Source organism: Aquarana catesbeiana, linkage group LG01 (assembly GCF_042186555.1).
Source record: "Aquarana catesbeiana isolate 2022-GZ linkage group LG01, ASM4218655v1, whole genome shotgun sequence".
In the NCBI taxonomy this organism is placed as follows: domain Eukaryota; kingdom Metazoa; phylum Chordata; class Amphibia; order Anura; family Ranidae; genus Aquarana; species Aquarana catesbeiana.
In genome coordinates, this window is record NC_133324.1 from 568,452,010 (window position 1) to 568,469,783 (window position 17,774).

General features: G+C 42.4%; 1 protein-coding gene across 3 annotated transcripts in view; it reads right to left on the minus strand.

Moving 5' to 3' along the window:
• Positions 1-5,294: 5,294 nt before the first annotated feature.
• Positions 5,295-17,774, minus strand: part of LOC141106419 (THAP domain-containing protein 5-like) — a 61,969-nt gene continuing 49,489 nt past the window's right edge. For 2 of the 3 annotated variants that reach the window (XM_073597200.1, XM_073597192.1), the window contains exons 7-8: positions 17,476-17,573; positions 5,295-7,041 (exon numbers count right to left, since the gene is read on the minus strand). In XM_073597200.1, coding sequence (XP_073453301.1) covers positions 6,585-7,041; positions 17,476-17,573 — 555 coding nt within the window. In that variant the 3' untranslated portion in view covers positions 5,295-6,584. The remainder of the gene's footprint in view (positions 7,042-17,475; positions 17,574-17,774) is intronic. The other variant, XM_073597209.1, reaches the window with a different exon arrangement.

The window sequence follows — 17,774 nt, forward strand, 5'->3', positions numbered from 1 at the left end:
GTGCTACCAGGTAAATTGAATAGTGTGACCAAATGCAATGTGGATTGCTGCAAATCTTTAGTGTTCACAATTTTTATATCTACTGTATGTACTAAATCATTTTTCTTCTGTAAAGCATACATGTTATTTTGCACAGGAAAAACAGACAAGCAGCGCCAACCTAAGTGCAGCAATATTGTAACATATTTAATTAAGTAGTAATGCACTCACTTGAAAACTGATAAAAGCAGGCACATCATGGTAAATGTCAGATGCCATAGGTACACTACACCCTATAATAAGCGGGAGGTGTGGCAAGATGGACGCTCCAGATGACGTCTTGGATGATGAAACGCGTAGAGCGTCTTTGCGTCACTTCCGGTCTGAGTGGCGATTGTTGTTTACTCAGTGCCGGCTCTGGTTTCGTTATTTGCATGTTTTGAACTGTACAAATGTAAGTATATCTCTTGATTTTATATAATAAAGCCTTTTTTAAACAATATTACGCTATGGGCATTCCTCTCTCCTTCATGTGACACCTCGTTTGAAAGCCAGCATAAACGTTTCTCAGATTGCCCAGCAGGATTCCAGAGAGCTGCACAGTGGCTCATACTGTGAAGGCATAACACCCCTGGGGGGGGGGGGGGGGTAATGTCATCCGGTGAGTGCAATCACATTATCAATACGGATAATATCACCTGGCACTACTGTCACTTGAAAGGATAACCAGCACCAATATTTGATGAAGCACTGGACACTGGTTTTTGAGCAGAAATCACTTTATATATTGAATGGACTGATTGCTATTGGACACTGTTTTTTGAGCACAAGTCACTTTATTTATTGAATGGACTGATTGCCATTAAATTAGTGGTTGAAGCTTTTTATTATTTTTTATTATTTGTTTTGGTTTTTGCTTTTGGGTTTACATTGTGGTGAAACACAGAGAAGCACATTTAATCATATACATATTCCATTTTAATTGTATTTCTTTATTTTCATTCATGCCTTTTTATTTTTATTTAATTTTCTACATTTGCTTTTTTGCTTCTGGTTTTTGATACAGAGGGTCAATCACATTGATCACTTTGTACACATAGGGAACAGAGAATCTCTATTCTCTATAATTTTAGCTCACTGCACAGAATAGGTTTGGTTTACACACCCCAGAGGGTGTAACACACCAGATGGTGGCTTTACACCAGAGGGTGTGACACGGTGGTCAGCCACACCTATCTGAAGTTCAGCACCTATTATGTTTTAATATACTATGCAATCAAAAGGCAGAGGGTGTGACACTTTTTTATTTGAGCAGGACAGTTTTTGGTCTTCACACCCCAGGGGGTGTAACACAATAGTGGTATATTGCACCAGGGGGGTGTAACACAATAGTGGTCTATTGTACCAGAGGCTGTAATATGGCAGTTCGTCATATTTGTTTAAAGTCTTGCACTTATATCATTTTTTTTTATATACACTTTATGATCAACAGACAGAGGTACAACACACCCACACATGATTTCACACCATCATTCTACACCATATAGATTCCTGCACACTGTTCACACATCTATGCCCCTCTGATTTTGCAGACACACCACCCCCCTTTTTTTTGGTTGCTTTTGTCTTTTTGGTTTTGCTTTTGTTTCTGAGTATAAGGTTTCATTCATGGGATGGCCTCAAAAACAGGCCATTATCATTCAACTTCCACCTTTATTGAGGTATATCACCAGGTCCTAATCCTCAACACTTTCATGTATATTTTATCTTTAATTTATTTTTTAATTAGACCATAGGAGAAATAGCGCCATGCCTACACTTTCTCAACTTATCTTGTGCTCCACTTAAGTGGTAGTTATTTGTAGAGGCAGCAATTTTCTCTTTTGGAACACCAGGGCATTCATTTGCCCATTCACAATATTTTATTTTATATCCTATTCTATTTTTTGTCTATTGTGTTTGTGGATTCCGTAGCGCAGTATCACCTAACGTTTTTTATATGTTCAGGAGCCTGACTTTTTAACCATTCCCTCACCACCCCAGACAACACAGCTTTGCCTGCTGGAAATGCCTTAGCGCAACAATCATTATGTGTTTTTCCAATCTTATTTTGCACATATTGGGCAAACCAGGGCTTTTTTCCAGCAGGAACTAGGGGGAACTCAGTTCCACCACCTCTGGCTCAGATCTTCTGCTCCCTGCTCACTACTATCACTTGGTAACACTGAAGTCCAGCTTCTGCATTTACAAGTGATAGCTTATCCCCCAGTAGCTCCCACAGGTCAAATCTCCTGCGCAGATCTCACTGAGTGCCGGACAGGCACAAGGGAGATACAGAACAGGTGCCCAGGGTTCAGTTCGGTCATGGGCAGGAGAGGGTGGGTGGTAGGCTTCACCCTCTGTGGTCTCCATTTTTTTTCCCTGGTGACCAGTTGCTGATGCTCCTACTCAGTGGCGGCCCGTCCATAGGGGGCGCATGGGCGTCGCCCCCTCCAGGCAGTACCAAAAAAAAAAAAAAAAAGTCAAAAAAAAAATGTAAAAAAAAAAAAAAAAATTTTTTTAATACCGGCCCTTTAAAAAAACAAAACAATAAAAGGTCCTTTAGTGCACTGTGTGCGGACGCCGGACACAGTGCGACGCCGGACACATTGTACTAAGGGGAAGCACCACGTCTATGCAATCACGAGATTGCAGACGTGGCGCTGCATTTGCAGGCGTTGAGCCCGCCTTGCGGCGCTTTCTGAAGCGCCGATTAGCTTCCGCCCGGCGATCGTAGTATATGTTACTACGACCGGGCGGTTTGATTGACATCTCAGTTTGATGTCACTTCCTGTTCTCATTCTCCCATTGCGCCCGGGAGAAAGGAAACAGGAAGTATGAAGAAGACACCGCTAGAGAGGACAACGGCAAGGTAAGTAGTACACTACCCCCGGGGGGGCTGCACAGGCTGCATTGGGGGACACAGGCAAGGCTGCATTGGGGACACAGGCAAGGCTGCATTGGGGGACACAGGCAAGGCTGCATTGGGGACACAGGCAAGGCTGCATTGGGGACACATGCAAGGCTGCATTGGGGACACGTGCAATGCTGCATTGGGGGACACAGGCAAGGCTGCATTGAGGGACACAGGAAGGGCTGCATTGGGGGACACAGGCAAGGCTGCATTGGGGACACAGGCAAGGCTGCATTGGGGACACAGGCAAGGCTGCATTGGGGACACAGGCAAGGCTGCATTGGGGGACACAGGCAAGGCTGCATTGGGGGACACAGGCAAGGCTGCATTTGGTGGACACAGGCAAGGCTGCATTTGGTGGACACAGGCAAGGCTGCATTTGGTGGACACAGGCAAGGCTGCATTTGGTGGACACAGGCTGCCTTTGGTGGACACAGGCAAGGCTGCATTGGGGACACAGGCAAGGCTGCATTGGGGGACACAGGCAAGGCTGCATTGGGGGACACAGGCAAGGCTGCATTTGGGGGACACAGGCAAGGCTGCATTGGGGGACACAGGCAAGGCTGCATTGGGGGACACAGGCAATGCTGCATTGGGGGACACAGGCAATGCTGCATTGGGGGACACAGGCAAGGCTGCATTGGGGGACACAGGCAAGGCTGCATTGGGGGACACAGGCAAGGCTGCATTTGGTGGACACAGGCAAGGCTGCATTTGGTGGACACAGGCTGCATTTGGTGGACACAGGCAAGGCTGCATTGGGGACACAGGCAAGGCTGCATTGGGGGACACAGGCAAGGCTGCATTGAGGGACACAGGCAAGGCTGCATTGAGGGACACAGGCAAGGCTGCATTTGGTGGACACAGGCTGCATTTGAGGGACACAGGCAAGGCTGCATTTGGGGGACACAGGCAAGGCTGCATTGGGGGACACAGGCAAGGCTGCATTGGGGGACACAGGCAATGCTGCATTGGGGGACACAGGCAATGCTGCATTGGGGGACACAGGCAAGGCTGCATTGGGGGACACAGGCAAGGCTGCATTGGGGGACACAGGCAAGGCTGCATTGTGGGACACAGGCAATTGTGGGACACAGGCAATGCTGCATTGGGGGACACGGGCAAGGCTGCATTGTGGGACACGGGCAAGGCTGCATTGTGGGACACGGGCAAGGCTGCATTGTGGGACACGGGCAAGGCTGCATTGTGGGACACGGGCAAGGCTGCATTGTGGGACACGGGCAAGGCTGCATTGTGGGACACGGGCAAGGCTGCATTGTGGGACACGGGCAAGGCTGCATTGTGGGACACAGGCAAGGCTGCATTGGGGGACACAGGCAAGGCTGCATTTGGTGAGACACAGTCTGCATTTGGTGAGACACAGGCTGCATTTGGTGGGACGCAGGCTGCATTTGGTGGGACGCAGGCTGCATTTGGTGGGACGCAGGCTGCATTTGGTGGGACACAGGTTGCATTTTGTGTGACACAGGCTACATTTTATGGGACACAGGCTGCATGTAAGGATGGACTCTGCTGGGGACACCTGATGGCATCTGGTGGCAGGCGACGTGGCTAGTGACACGCTCAGGGCTCCCACTGATTCTGCATTATGGTGAGTTGAATGATTTCATTTTAAATTACAATGTAATAATAGAATTAATGCGCTTCAATTATCCTGACACCATAACAACCATGGTGCCGGGATGATTGAAGTGCTAACACCAGGTGTTTGGAATATCTTTATCTGCTGATTGTTAAACTTTCTAGAATACACATATTTCTATTGTTGTGTAGCATCTGGGCCTGCTGTCCCTCCATCCCTCTCTCCCTCCATCCCTCATTCATCTCAGATGCTAACCACACCACCTTAGACCCACGCCCACTATTTTGCTGAAACCACTCCCATTTTCACCAAGTGGGAGGGGCCAAAAAGGAAGGGCAGGGTCTGGCGCCCCCCCATCCTAAAACTTCACCAGCCACCACTGCTCCTACTGCATGATCTCCCTTGCAAGTGACTGTAGTATAGTATAGTATGCTAGGAGGTGCTATGGATGGATAGGTGCTTCAGCTTAATATTGCAACACAGGTAAGAAATATGACAGATGGTGGAGCTTTTAAGGAGTGGGGAGAAGATGAGGGCAGTGGAGGGAGGGGTTGCATGCACTATTTGATGCCATTTGGCAGGTATGTGAGTGTGACGGGCATGGCTGAGTTCCTGCGCCTATTCTCTGGGAAAAAAAGCCCTGGGACAAACTAAACTACAGGGTCCCATGAGGATAATAGATAATTTGTTTGCTCTTACTCTAAACACTGTAACTAAAATGTAAGCCCCAGGCAGACTCTCAAGAAAGTTCATTGAACATTGTTTTAAATGCAGGTTGCACTTTATTCATTTAGAACAAAACTCCAACTTCAGCAAAACAGAAAACAGCGTACATGATACTTGTGAAATTAGGATACAAACACTGCCTTAAAATTGTCTGAAAGACACTGGGTTGATTTTATGCACGCCAAGGAAATAGGCACAAAATTTGAATGTATCTCCATAAATTTTCCCTATTACATATACAGTATGATAAAATGGGACTTTAAAGTGGATCTTCAGGCTGTATTAAAAAATATACTGTAGCTGCTGTCTTTTAGTAAAAGGACAGTTACCTATCCTAGGATCCAGCACTGTCCAGCGCCAACCCAGGGCCTGTTCTTCACTGGTCTTTAGGTCCCTGGCCCCCCAGCAAATTTACTAAGGGAAGCCGGTTGTCACTGCTTGGGGCTTCACAGCCAGCTTCATACTGCCCATGCAAGTGGGAGTTGGGTACCGGTCAAAACCAGGTACCCGCTTCCCCAAAAAATTAAACATATCCAAAATTGATAGGGTCAGGAGGTGAAGTTTGACTTTAAGCCTAGGTTCACACATATGCAGTGCAAGAAATGCAGTGATCCCTGTGTGTTTCCTGCCCTGCATTGCAGCCACTTTGCGATCTGCTGTGCATGTCAATAGAAAGTTGACATTCCAAATGCATCACAGTTTTCCTGCAGCAGATCACGACCAGGCAGTCTGGTTGTGGTGCGGCTCCAAAAAAGGGAGCTGCACTTCTTTGGTGAGATGCAGTATGATTTGAAAATGAATGGGCTCAAATCGCACTGCACTGAATCACATGTGAATTCCACAGGAATGCAGTGCGGTTCCTGTGCAATTCACATACAGGTTATATTGTGAACCAGGGCTTAAAGTATAAAGGCAAAACCTTTTTTTTTTTTTTTAGGTTTGGATAGAGTGGAGGGGGATTAAAGTGCTTATCAGTTTTTATCGCTGTCTGTGGCCCGTTAAGGATATTCACTCACTCTACTTGTCCTGCTTACCATTATTGCCTAAAATAAAAGCAAATCCCAAATGTTGTGTTGTCCCCAGAGAAGTAATAGAGGGGGAATCTTCCAACGGGGACACTAGTTCTGGTGACCTGAGGGGCCCCCAAGGAATTCCCTTAATTTGGTGGGATTTCTTCTTACTTCTTGTTTGGCTATGGAACAGGAAGGGAAGAGAAATCTTTGCAATGGGGCACAGATGGCGAAAAAAATCCGACATGGGGTTATAACCAAAAAGGAAAAAAAAAAAAAAAAAGATTTGCCACATAGTTCTACTTTTAATTTACTACACTACTAATGATGTAATTGAACACAAGTCTTTATTCTTCTTTAACTGTGCAATTCTTTCAGATAGTTTTTTTATTGTATGTCTCTGTCTTTGTACTTGACGTTGTAAGGTCTTCACTTTCTTTTTAAGTTCTATTGTATCAGGTTTGTAACAGGGAATGTCTACAGCATTAAGTAAAGCTGAATAAGTGTGATCAGCAGGTCTGAGAGTTTCTGTTAATGGCTCTGAAGTCACAAACTCCAACTTAAAATTGTTTCTTCTACTTCTTTTTTTTTTACAGACGAAAGGCACTGCATTTGCATGAAGTCGAGGAACTTTCATCCCTGGCTGCAAAACATAATCTTTATCCTTAAAATGGTCACTGCAGATTCTGCTTGATGCAGATGGCTTCCATTTTGTAGTTCGAATTGCTTGAAACCATTTGCACAGCTGTTCTGGGTTTTTCAAGGGAAACCTGCAAACAATACAAATGTTGTTCGTTTCTAAATTTTGTTAAATTGGGTACCCCCCCCAAAAAAAAATCCATCTTTGCAGTCTATTGGTTGTAGATTGCTACTTTTAATGTATGTTAAAGGACACATGCACATTTTAAAGCTGAACTGAAAGAGTTACATGCAGAGATGACTTACAGTACATATATGAGAACTATGAGAACTGTTCTACATGCAAAAGGATTTTTTTTTCTTGTTAATTCAGTCCTGAGATTTACACACCTCTGTCCCACAGCACAGCCCTGTCTAGTAAGGGAAGAGACTGAATTTTCTCTGCTACAGCAGCACCAGCAGTGCTACCAGCTGTCTTCACACTGATGGGAGGGGTTTGCACACCTGGGTGCTCCTCGGCTTCTGCATAGCAGGCAGAAATAATCACTGGAGGGTTTGTTGCGCCCCCCCCCCCCCGGATTGTCAGCAGGCAGAACACACTGGGTTCCTGATGAAAGTACACCCAGTTGGGCACAGAGTAGGTTTGATGGCCTTGGTGGGACCTGATCACTTGAAGTTGAGCCCTCTTCCTGTGGCTGATCAGCAACCTCTTGAAGAAGGTTGCCTAGATCCTTTCCTTGGCTATGCCCTTAATCAGGCAACAGTATGATTCCTCTGCCTGGCTCTATGACTATGGATACTTTGCTGGACCAAAGCGGGTCAAGTGAGTCTTAAAACCATGTTCAGCACTTTAGGTTAGGCAGGATCTGCAGAGTTCATTGGTCAGGCCTCAGAGACGACACCTACAGGTGGATGGGTTGCCACCTGGTTTTCTGCAGAATTCTGAGGCTGTAGTATACTTTTCATCCATGTCTACTCTTGCAGGGGTACCTATCTTGCAACCTGCCTCTTCCTTCAGCCAGGCTGAAGGAAGATGTATGATTGGCACATTTTAGTTCTCTACCAGTCTCAGGGGTCCTTTAGTTGTACTTATGGGTTATTATGTAGCGATATCTCTCACTTCCAGGATATTTTTTGGGGGAACCTGTTCTCCTGGGAACATTGTGTTGTTTGTCTATTTCATCCTTAGCAGCTAGCTATGTTGTCGCACCTGTTTAGGAGGGTTTTAGAGGGTGTCTATTCCCATGCCCCTCAATGAACAAGACATTTCTTTTTTTTGTACTTACTGTATCCATTGAGGGACACAGGTCCGACCTTTTCGGTGTGTTTTTCGCTCTTGTTCTTACCTTTTCATAAAATTGAGGAATGCTGGGTAGAGGAGTTCTACAGGGGCTGGCTTACAATTATCAACAATTACCAAAGTACCAACCTCCTTTAGGCAACAGGATACCGTGACTGTTTATGAATGTATGTGTCCTTCAATAGAATTAAAAAAAATAGATACAAAAAAACTTATTTACAGTGGTTGTTACAAGACAGTACATCCAGTGCAGATTGCTCCCCTCTTCTGCCGTCACTGGTTGTTAGGACTGCCAACATCTCAAAAATGAATGATGTCACATGTGTTCCCTACCTCTGGCAGCAAAGGAGGACAGAAGTGGAACTTCCTACATCCAGATCTGCAGCCTGCTTCACCTCCCACCTCTCCCCTCTGCTTGCCTATCACTAAAAGTTATGAGGATAGGTGATGTAAGGTAGCACTGTTATGGGGACGTCTGATGTAAGGGGCACTATGACTAAGATGGAAGAAAGTCAGATGTGGGTGTGGCGCTATTCTGGTGTCAGGCAAGGTATCATACCTCTATGCTTATCACCTGCTAATAGACCAGTGTGAGGTTTTTGGGATGACTTGAATTCCCAAAACACTTTATCCCGAAAAAACAAAACCATAAATAATAATAGTAATAAAATACATGAAAATATTGCGTGAATGATTTCCTTCAGATAGTGGCTGACTAATCCTGCTCACCATCTACCAAGTGGTACTACTTAGCAAAGTGTACAATTGTTACATACATTCATCAAAATGTCCATGAGGGAGGGGGAGGTGGGGGGAAGGAGAGGGAGGGGGGTGGAGGAAGAATGGAGGGGAAGGGAGAAGAAGGAATATGAGGTCCAGGCAGTGATAAAGTGACTTGTGCTCAGAAACAGGTGGTGATCCAAAAAACAAAAAAAACAAATATTGTTTTAAATAGTCCAAATTCGAAAGGCCCAGGTTATGCTGTGCCTGCAAACTTTTTCCTCTTGGTAAAACAATATTGTGAAAAACAATCTTCTTATTCCAGTGTGCTTTCGTGACTGTGCCTTTAAACGTGCCCCTACTGTGCAAACACTCACCGGATACCATCACCCCTGCAGGGGTATTGCGCGGTCACAGTTTGTGCCACTGTGCAGCAGTCTCTGGCTTCCCGGATCGTGTTTATGCTAACATAAAAAAGAAGGGGTGCCCATAGCGTAAAAAGGTTTCAAACTTTTATTCAAAGATAAATAGAATGGTACTCACATTATGAAAATGTCAATATAGCATGAAAGATCTGAATTTGAACCGTCAAAAATCCTAGGTACGATCTGTTTAGGAGATGACGCAAGACGTTGGTCAGGCCACACCCGACGCGTTTCGTCATTGGACGTCTACATCTACGATCCGGCAAGCCAGAAACTGCTGCACAGTGGCACAAACTGTGACCGCGCAATACCCCTGCAGGGGTGACAGTATCCGGTGAGTGTTTGCACAGTAGGAGCACGTTTTAAAGGCACAGTCACGAAAGCACACTGGAATAAGAAGATTGTTTTTCACAATATTGTTTTACCAAGAGGAAAAAGTTTGCAGGCACAGCATAACCTGGGCCTTTCGAATTTGGACTATTTAAAACAATATTTGTTTTTTGGATCACCACCTGTTTCTGAGCACAAGTCACTTTATCACTGCCTGGACCTCATATTCCTTCTTCTCCCTTCCCCTCCATTTTTCCCCTCCTGTGGTTTTACAGACTTCCAGCTGCTCCCCCTTATGCTTCAAAGGCAGTGGCCAGGGGTGTACACACACACTGCAGTGGCAATGCTTTGTATCGCAACGCAGCAAAAATGTAGCTGTCAAATTCGGCAGGCAGTGCCAACCACTGCATGCCACTCATTCTATTGAATAGGAGTGGCCTGCAATCGCATGCAATGGGAGCAATGTTTGTGTAACCCTAAGATCTACAGTATCTCACAAAAGTGAGTACACCCCTCACATTTTTGTAAATATTTTATTATATCTTTTCATTTCAGAAGCTGAGGATAAAGGTGATGGGCTGGCCAAGCATGTCTCAGACCTAAACCCTATTGAGCATTTGTGGGGCATCCTCAAATGGAAGGTGGAGGAGCACAAGGTCTCTAACATCCACCAGCTCCGTGATGTCGTCATGAAGGAGTGGAAGAGGACTCCAGTGGCAACCTGTGAAGCTCTGGTGAACTCCATGCCCAAGAGGGTTAAGGCAGTGCTGGAAAATAATAGTGGCCACACAAAATATTGACGCTTTGGGACAAATTTTGACAATTTCACTTAGGGGTGTACTCGCTTTTGTTGCCAGCAGTTTAGACATTAATGGCGATGTGTTGCGTTATTTTGAGGGGTCAGCAAATTTACACTGTTATACAAAGCTGTACACTCACTACTTTACATTGTAGCAAAGTGTCATTTCTTCAGTGTTGTCACATGAAAAGATATAATAAAATATTTACAAAAATGTGAGGGGTGTACCCACTTTTGTGAGATTTTGTATATAGAAGTATGAAGTCTATCCCACATTACATAACAAGCATATATTGTTTGTGGCACGTTGACTGTTCTTCTTAGCTTTAACTTTTATACTCACACTGTATTTGAGGATACGGGTTTTAAAAAATCAGAAATTTTACAGCACACAAAAATTTTTTTGCAGTGTTCCAACTAATAATTGCTAGTTTAGAATATTTTTTATGGCTATGCTAAAATATTTCAAACTTTTATTTAGTTCAAGAAAAAGGCAAACAACAACTATTACGACAAGACATAGAACATAAAATTATGAAGTCACACGGTCTGTATAGTACATATACATCCTAAAAGGACAAAGTGCTAACTGTCTTGAACCTTTTTAAAGAACATAAAAGAAGATTTAAAAAAAAAAAAAAAAAAGAGAGAAGAGAAATAACAGTGCATAGTGCAATAGCGATCTACAGTACTCCTAATAGCTATTCCCTTATTGGCAGCATAGATGGTTGTTTCCAAAAGTACAGGAATAAGATCTTTGGCTTACTTTTGGAAAAATGGGATTGGAGACTTTAGACAAACAGACGCTCATGTACAGTGGAAAAGCAGGGTCCACAGATCTTATTCTACATCACAGCCAGTAATGTGTCCACACTTGTCCACATTTCCTCCAACATATCTGGAAGACATGGCCAAATTTGTATATACAATGGTACTCTGTACCAGCATGACAATAATTTAAAATTTGATTCTTCGGTCTTAGGCTAGGTTCACACTGGCATTAAAAGCAGGCGTCTGAGGGGCGTTAAACACTCCTCAAATGCCTTTGCAAAAAATATAATGGACAGCACATAGTGCTGTTCACATTATAAAAACATGAAGCCTTAGCCTCGCGTCACTTCAAAATTGAAGCCTCATGTCTGTCAGGAGGCATTTGAAGCCCTTCAACGGCTCCTATTCCTATTTCTGCAAAAATCTCCTAAACTTTTTAGGTTTGGGAGATATTTCTTGCACCTACAGGTAAGCCTTAATCTAGGCTTACCTGTAGGTTAAAGTGGTTGTAATGGGTTTACAACCACTTTAACGCTCATCAAACGCTTCAAAACCGCACATATGATGTTTACAGAGCGTTTTTAAAGCTTGTAATAAAAGATTGGAGGGTTATTAGATCTCATCACAGGATGGACTGTGGAGGTCTCATATGTAGAGCAGTGCCAACGTCCTATTTTAAGTCTTAGAAAAAAGGAGGGGGGGGGGTAAAAATACCCAGGAGAACAAAACAGATGGACTTTGTAGGCACCAATCATAAAAATAAATGTAAACTTTTATTTATACACAAATTTAAAAAGAATCACATAAACGTAAACATTTTTTAAAAAACGCAGTACATTGCGGAAATTGGTATTATATGTCACTACATAAATGTATGAGAATGGATCGGGGAATAGCCCCTATACCAGAGGGAGGGATAAACCCCTTCCGTTCCCATTAAATAACCTCAAACTGATATAGCTCGGTATGGCTCTACATGTTTCCCAAATTTGAATGCTTCTTCAGGAGCTTGTTTGGGTTACCTGTAATGGGAAATAATAGAGAAGGACATACACCAAAAAACAAAAAAACAGACATACAGTAGCATATTAATATTATTTTTGCATAAAGACTTTTCAATAGTGCGTCTCAATCAGAACCACTGAGTACCGTGAGGAAGCGATCCCAAAAGGCCCAAGATTCAACACGCATATGGTGACCTGTGATAACATGCAGGGACGTGTCTGGTAAAGAGATTTATATCACCAGTAGACTCAAGGGGGGTAGTGAGCTAGAGAATCCCAGGGGGGGGATAATAGGGGGGTAATAATAACCAATGTACATCTGTGGTAAAACCGGAACATTCATATGTAGAAGAGAGCATAAGGCACAACTAGATGGGGGGAAAAAGCCTCTGGTATAGGGGCTATTCCCCGATCCGTTCTCATACATTTATGTAGTGACATATAATACCAATTTCCGCAATGTACTGCGTTTTTTTAAAAATGTTTACGTTTATGTGATTCTTTTTAAATGTGTGTATAAATAAAAGTTTACATTGATTTTTATGATTGGTGCCTACAAAGTCCATCTGTTTCGTTCTCCTGGGTATTTTTACCCCCCCCCCCCCCCCCCCTTCCTTTTTTCTAACGCTTGTAATACACCCCATACTAAAGCATATTGATGCCAGTTTGAGGCCCATACTAAACACCATACAAAAGCTATAGGAAGGTTTGTTAAGTGTTAGAAATTTAGTCAAGTGTGAACAAGCCCTGAAGAGCTACATGATAAAACACGACTTAGGAGTTGTCACTTTACATTTTGAAACATCTGCAAGTTGGGTGTATAATTCCTGTTACCACTTGGTGAGATAGCCCAATAAGGTTGGGTAGGATACACTTTTTTGTGGGGCAATGGTGTGGAAAACAGTATCTCTAATGGGTGCAGTTCTTTAATAGAGGGTAAAGGCTTAGGAAGGGAATTAATTAAATTATTTTCCTGTTGATATCTCCAAAAACCTAATAGATGTACCAACCCAGTAATTGGGCAATTTCTAGTAGCTTAAGTGTGGTACCAAAATCTTTGCAATAAATCGCAACTATAATCTAACCATTTGAGGATCCTAAATGTACAAGATATGCCCTAGAAATCTCCTATGATCAGCTAATATTGGCTGACAGCCTGAAATTGCTATTTATTACTAAATGCAGCTGTTACTGTGTAAAAGTTTACTTGCAGATAGTCTGTAATGTCCCTGGGTAGTACAAAGTACTTTTCCATTTTTTTTTTCTTTTTTAACAACCAGGATTGCTCTTTATTGAAACAAATGCATGGTACAATAACAACAGGTATCGGGATTATACAAATCTTCAGAATGATGTACAAAACACTTGTGCATAGGCCACATATACAGTGCCTTGAAAAAGTATTCATACCCCTTGAAATTTTCCGATTTTTTTTTTAATGTTACAACCAAAAACGCAAATGTATTTTATTGGGATTTTATCTGATAGACCAACACAAAGTGGCTCATAATTGTGAAGTGGAAGGAAAATGATAAATGGTTCAAATATTTTTGCAAATAAATATCTGAAAAGTGTGGCATGCATTTGTATTCAGCCCCCCCTAGTCAATACTTTGTAGAACCACTTTCTGCAAGTCTTTTTGAGGATGTCTCTACCAGCTCTGCACATTTAGAGAGTGAAATATTTGCCCATTCTTCTTTGCAAAATCGCTCAAGCTCTGTTAGATTGGATGGAGAGTGTCTGTAAACAGCAATTTTCAAGTCTTGCCACAGATTCTCAATTGCATTTAGGTCTATGCTTTGATCCAAACCATTCCATTGTAGCTCTGGCTGTATGTTTAGGGTAGTTGTCCTGCTGGAAAGGGGAACCTCCGCCCTAGTGTCGTCTTTTGCAGATTTTAAGGTTCACAGATGTGCAAATTCACGGTCCGCATTCTAAAAGGGTCCTTGGAGTGTTTGGGTCCAGTTCAGGTGTGAATTCAGTCAAAAATTCAGACCTGATTCACATCTGAACCGGTGAACAGGAACACACCAGACCCCATACTGGGAACCGCGACCGCACATGTGAACATGGACTAAAAGGTTTTCTTTTAAGATTGCCATGTATTTGGCTCCATCCATCTTCCCATCAACACTGACCAGCTTCTCTGTCCCTGCTCCTGCTGAAGAAAAGCACACAACATGATGCTGCCACCATTATGTTTCAGGTTGGGGACGGTGTGTTTGGGATGATGTGCAGTGTTAGTTTCCCGCCACACATAGCCTTTTGCTTTTAGGCCAAAAAGTTCAATTTTGGTCTCATCTGAACAGAGTGCCTTCTTCCAAATGTTTGCTGTGTCTTCCACATGGCTTCTCACAATCTGCAGACGGGACGTCTTATGGCTTTCTTTCAACAATGGCTTTCTTCTTGCCACTCTTCCATAAAGGCCAGATTTTGTCCTGTGGACAGATTCTCCCACCTGGGCTTTGGATCTCTGAGGCTCCTCCAAAGTTACCATGGGCCTCTTGGCTGCTTCTCTGATTAATGCTCTCCTTGCCCGGACTGTCAGTTTAGGTGGACGGCCAAGTAGAGAGGAGACATTGCTGGACCTGGCAGCAGAGGAGGCTTCAGGTCGGAGTGTATTCCCCCATATTGGAGTGCCTGTTGGTCTGTTCCTGCTATACCCTGCTGAGTGGCTCCAGTCCATACTTGGAGGACCCCGGAGGTATCGGATACTTACCAGTCCCCGCAGAGGGCTTAATCTGCCTGCGTTTATGACCTTGCTCTAGAGGGAGTCAATCTGTTCCGGTAAGGGTTCCCACTTATAGAGTGGGTTCTTCTCTTCAGATTGAGATCCTTTCCTTTTCCTTCCCTCCCTCTCCTCCCCTGTTGGTGAAGGTGGATAACACTTGGAACTTTGTACCTCAACGGATTCTTTCCTTCTTATTCATTTTATTACTTCAATGGACTTTGTTTCATTTATTTTTCATTATTTTTTTATATATTCATTAACTTTGTTTCTTATTACTCACTATTAAGTTTTTTTTTATATGTAGACGTTTTGTGTTTATGAATTTTTGAACGTTCACTGTTTATTTATTTGCACCATATGTCACTTAACTTGTGATCTTTTCATATTTAGCGCAACTTATTTTTATTATTTTACTTGCACCATAGAGATATTTGATGGTTTTTGTTGAAGCTAACTTTTACTTTTTACTTTAGCGCGGTATTAACTTGTTTTTTACCATAGGTTTGCAGTTGTGCCATACTCATTCCATTTCGGATGATGGATTGAACAGTGGTCAATGAGATGTTCAAAGCTTAGGATATTTTTTTTATAACTTAACCCTGCTTTAAACTTCTCTGCAACGTTAACCCTGACCTGTCTGGTGTGTTCCTTGGCCTTCATTAAGCTGTTTGTTCACTAAGGTTTTCTAACAACCTCTGAGGGCTTCACAGAACAGCTTTTTTATACTAGTATTTATACTGAAATTAAATTACACATGAGTGGACTCAACTTACTAATTAGGTGACTTCTGAAGGCAATTGGTTCCACTAGATTTTAGTCTAGGGGTATCAGAGCAAAAGGGGCTGAATAGATATTTATTTGTAAAAATTGTTGAAAACCATTTACCATTTTCCTTCCACTCCCCAATTACAGGCTGTCTCCTAGTTACAAACATCTGACTTACAAACGACTCCTACGTACAAACGGAGGGAGACAACAGGAAGTAAGAGGAAATCTACCCCTAGGAAGGGAAATTCTCTCCTGTAAGAGTTAATATGGGAAAAAGGTACCTCCACTGATGCTTTATCACCAATCCTTGTTTCCCTAATAACCCAAAATTCTCAAAATCCAATTGTCATTGGGACAGAAAGTGAGGTGAAATCTTCTGAACAGGGGCACAGACAGCAAAACAAAATGTTACAGGGGTGATAACCCTTCCCTATGCTATCCAAAAAGCTTAAAAATAGATTTTTTGGCTGGAGCTACACTTAAAAAATGTACCTGTTCCAATTCATAAGCCGATTCAACTTAAGAACAAGCCTACAGTCCCTATATTGTTTGTAACCCGGGGACCGCCTGTATGTGCCACTTTGTGTTGGTCTATCACATAAAATCCCAATAAAATACATTTACGTTTGAACATGACAAAATGTGGAAAATTTCAAGTGGGAAGAAAACCTTTTCAAGGCGCTGTAATCTTAAGCAGGCTAGAACAGCATACAGAGTGGAAAGGTATAACATAGGACATAAAGAAAAGGGAATCTTCAAGGAAAAACAAAAAGAAAGGTTTGGAGGACAGTGACTCCAATAGAGAAAGAAGAGGAACACTCATTGGGTCATCCCATCACCAGATTTTTTAGGGCAATTATATTAAATAGTGAAGGCCAAATTTAATACTGTATAAAATCACACTAACACTCGTAGATATCTCTATATATACCTGGCATTGTACAAAAAGCCGAAAAGAATGGGACTTTAAATTATACCTTACCAGTGTTCTAAAAAGCCTAATAACACAATATTACATAAAAAAAAAAAAAAAAATTCATTTTATTACTCAAAATAATTAAAATTCAGTAGAAAAATGCTACATCACATATGTCACATATAATGTTCTAGACATAAAAGCTTCTGTCTACACTTTTTGTGGTTTCCCACCACTTCTTCAGGACATTGGCTTGAAGCAGTTTACATAACAAAAGAAGTAAGACAAATATATTCCATCTTTTCACCATACAACACAAACTAAAACATATTGTGCAGAGTTGAGCTCCCATCAGGTCCCCCCACCCGGCCTGAGGGAGGGCACACCGGGATCAAAGAACTGATTCAAGCAAATGTCCTGAAGAAGCAGTACAAAACTGCAAAACACATAGACAACAGAAGCTTTTATGTCTAGAACATTATAATCTCTTTTTCTCTAAAGATTACATAGAAATAAAGTCATTTTTGCAAGACTTTGTCACCAAATAAAACCACGTTTGGCCTAAAGTAAAAACAATATATTATATAATTTGTTATTTTAAGTAATGTTAATGCCAAAAAAGACAGGCCCATAGTCAAAATGTAAAAATTGCTCTGGTCCATAAGGGGTATAAAGGTGCGAGGCCTTCAGTTGCGTGTAAGCAAATGCTACTTCATGTCACTTTTTGACTGAATTACCAACTCAAAGTTTATATACTGTATAGGCAAGCACACTAGGTAATATGGGAGTCACCATGTTTACCTGAAAAATTGCTTCTTGCTTCCTTTGACAAAGCGATTATTGCAGCCATATACAACACAGGCTGTATGTAGGCTTTTCTCCGTAGGGCCAAGTTTAACCTAAAGAAGTAGACACATGGTTGCAGTGTTTTATATTAAGATTAAAATAAAATAACACAGCTTTATTGTTGTAGTGAGAAGTTGTTCACAGACCATGAAACACCAAACTGTGGAATGTTGTTGCACTTGTAACACAATGCAAAACATTTCAAACGCTTCCATATCACAAACCTGAGCCCTTTTTATCATTTACAAGTATTT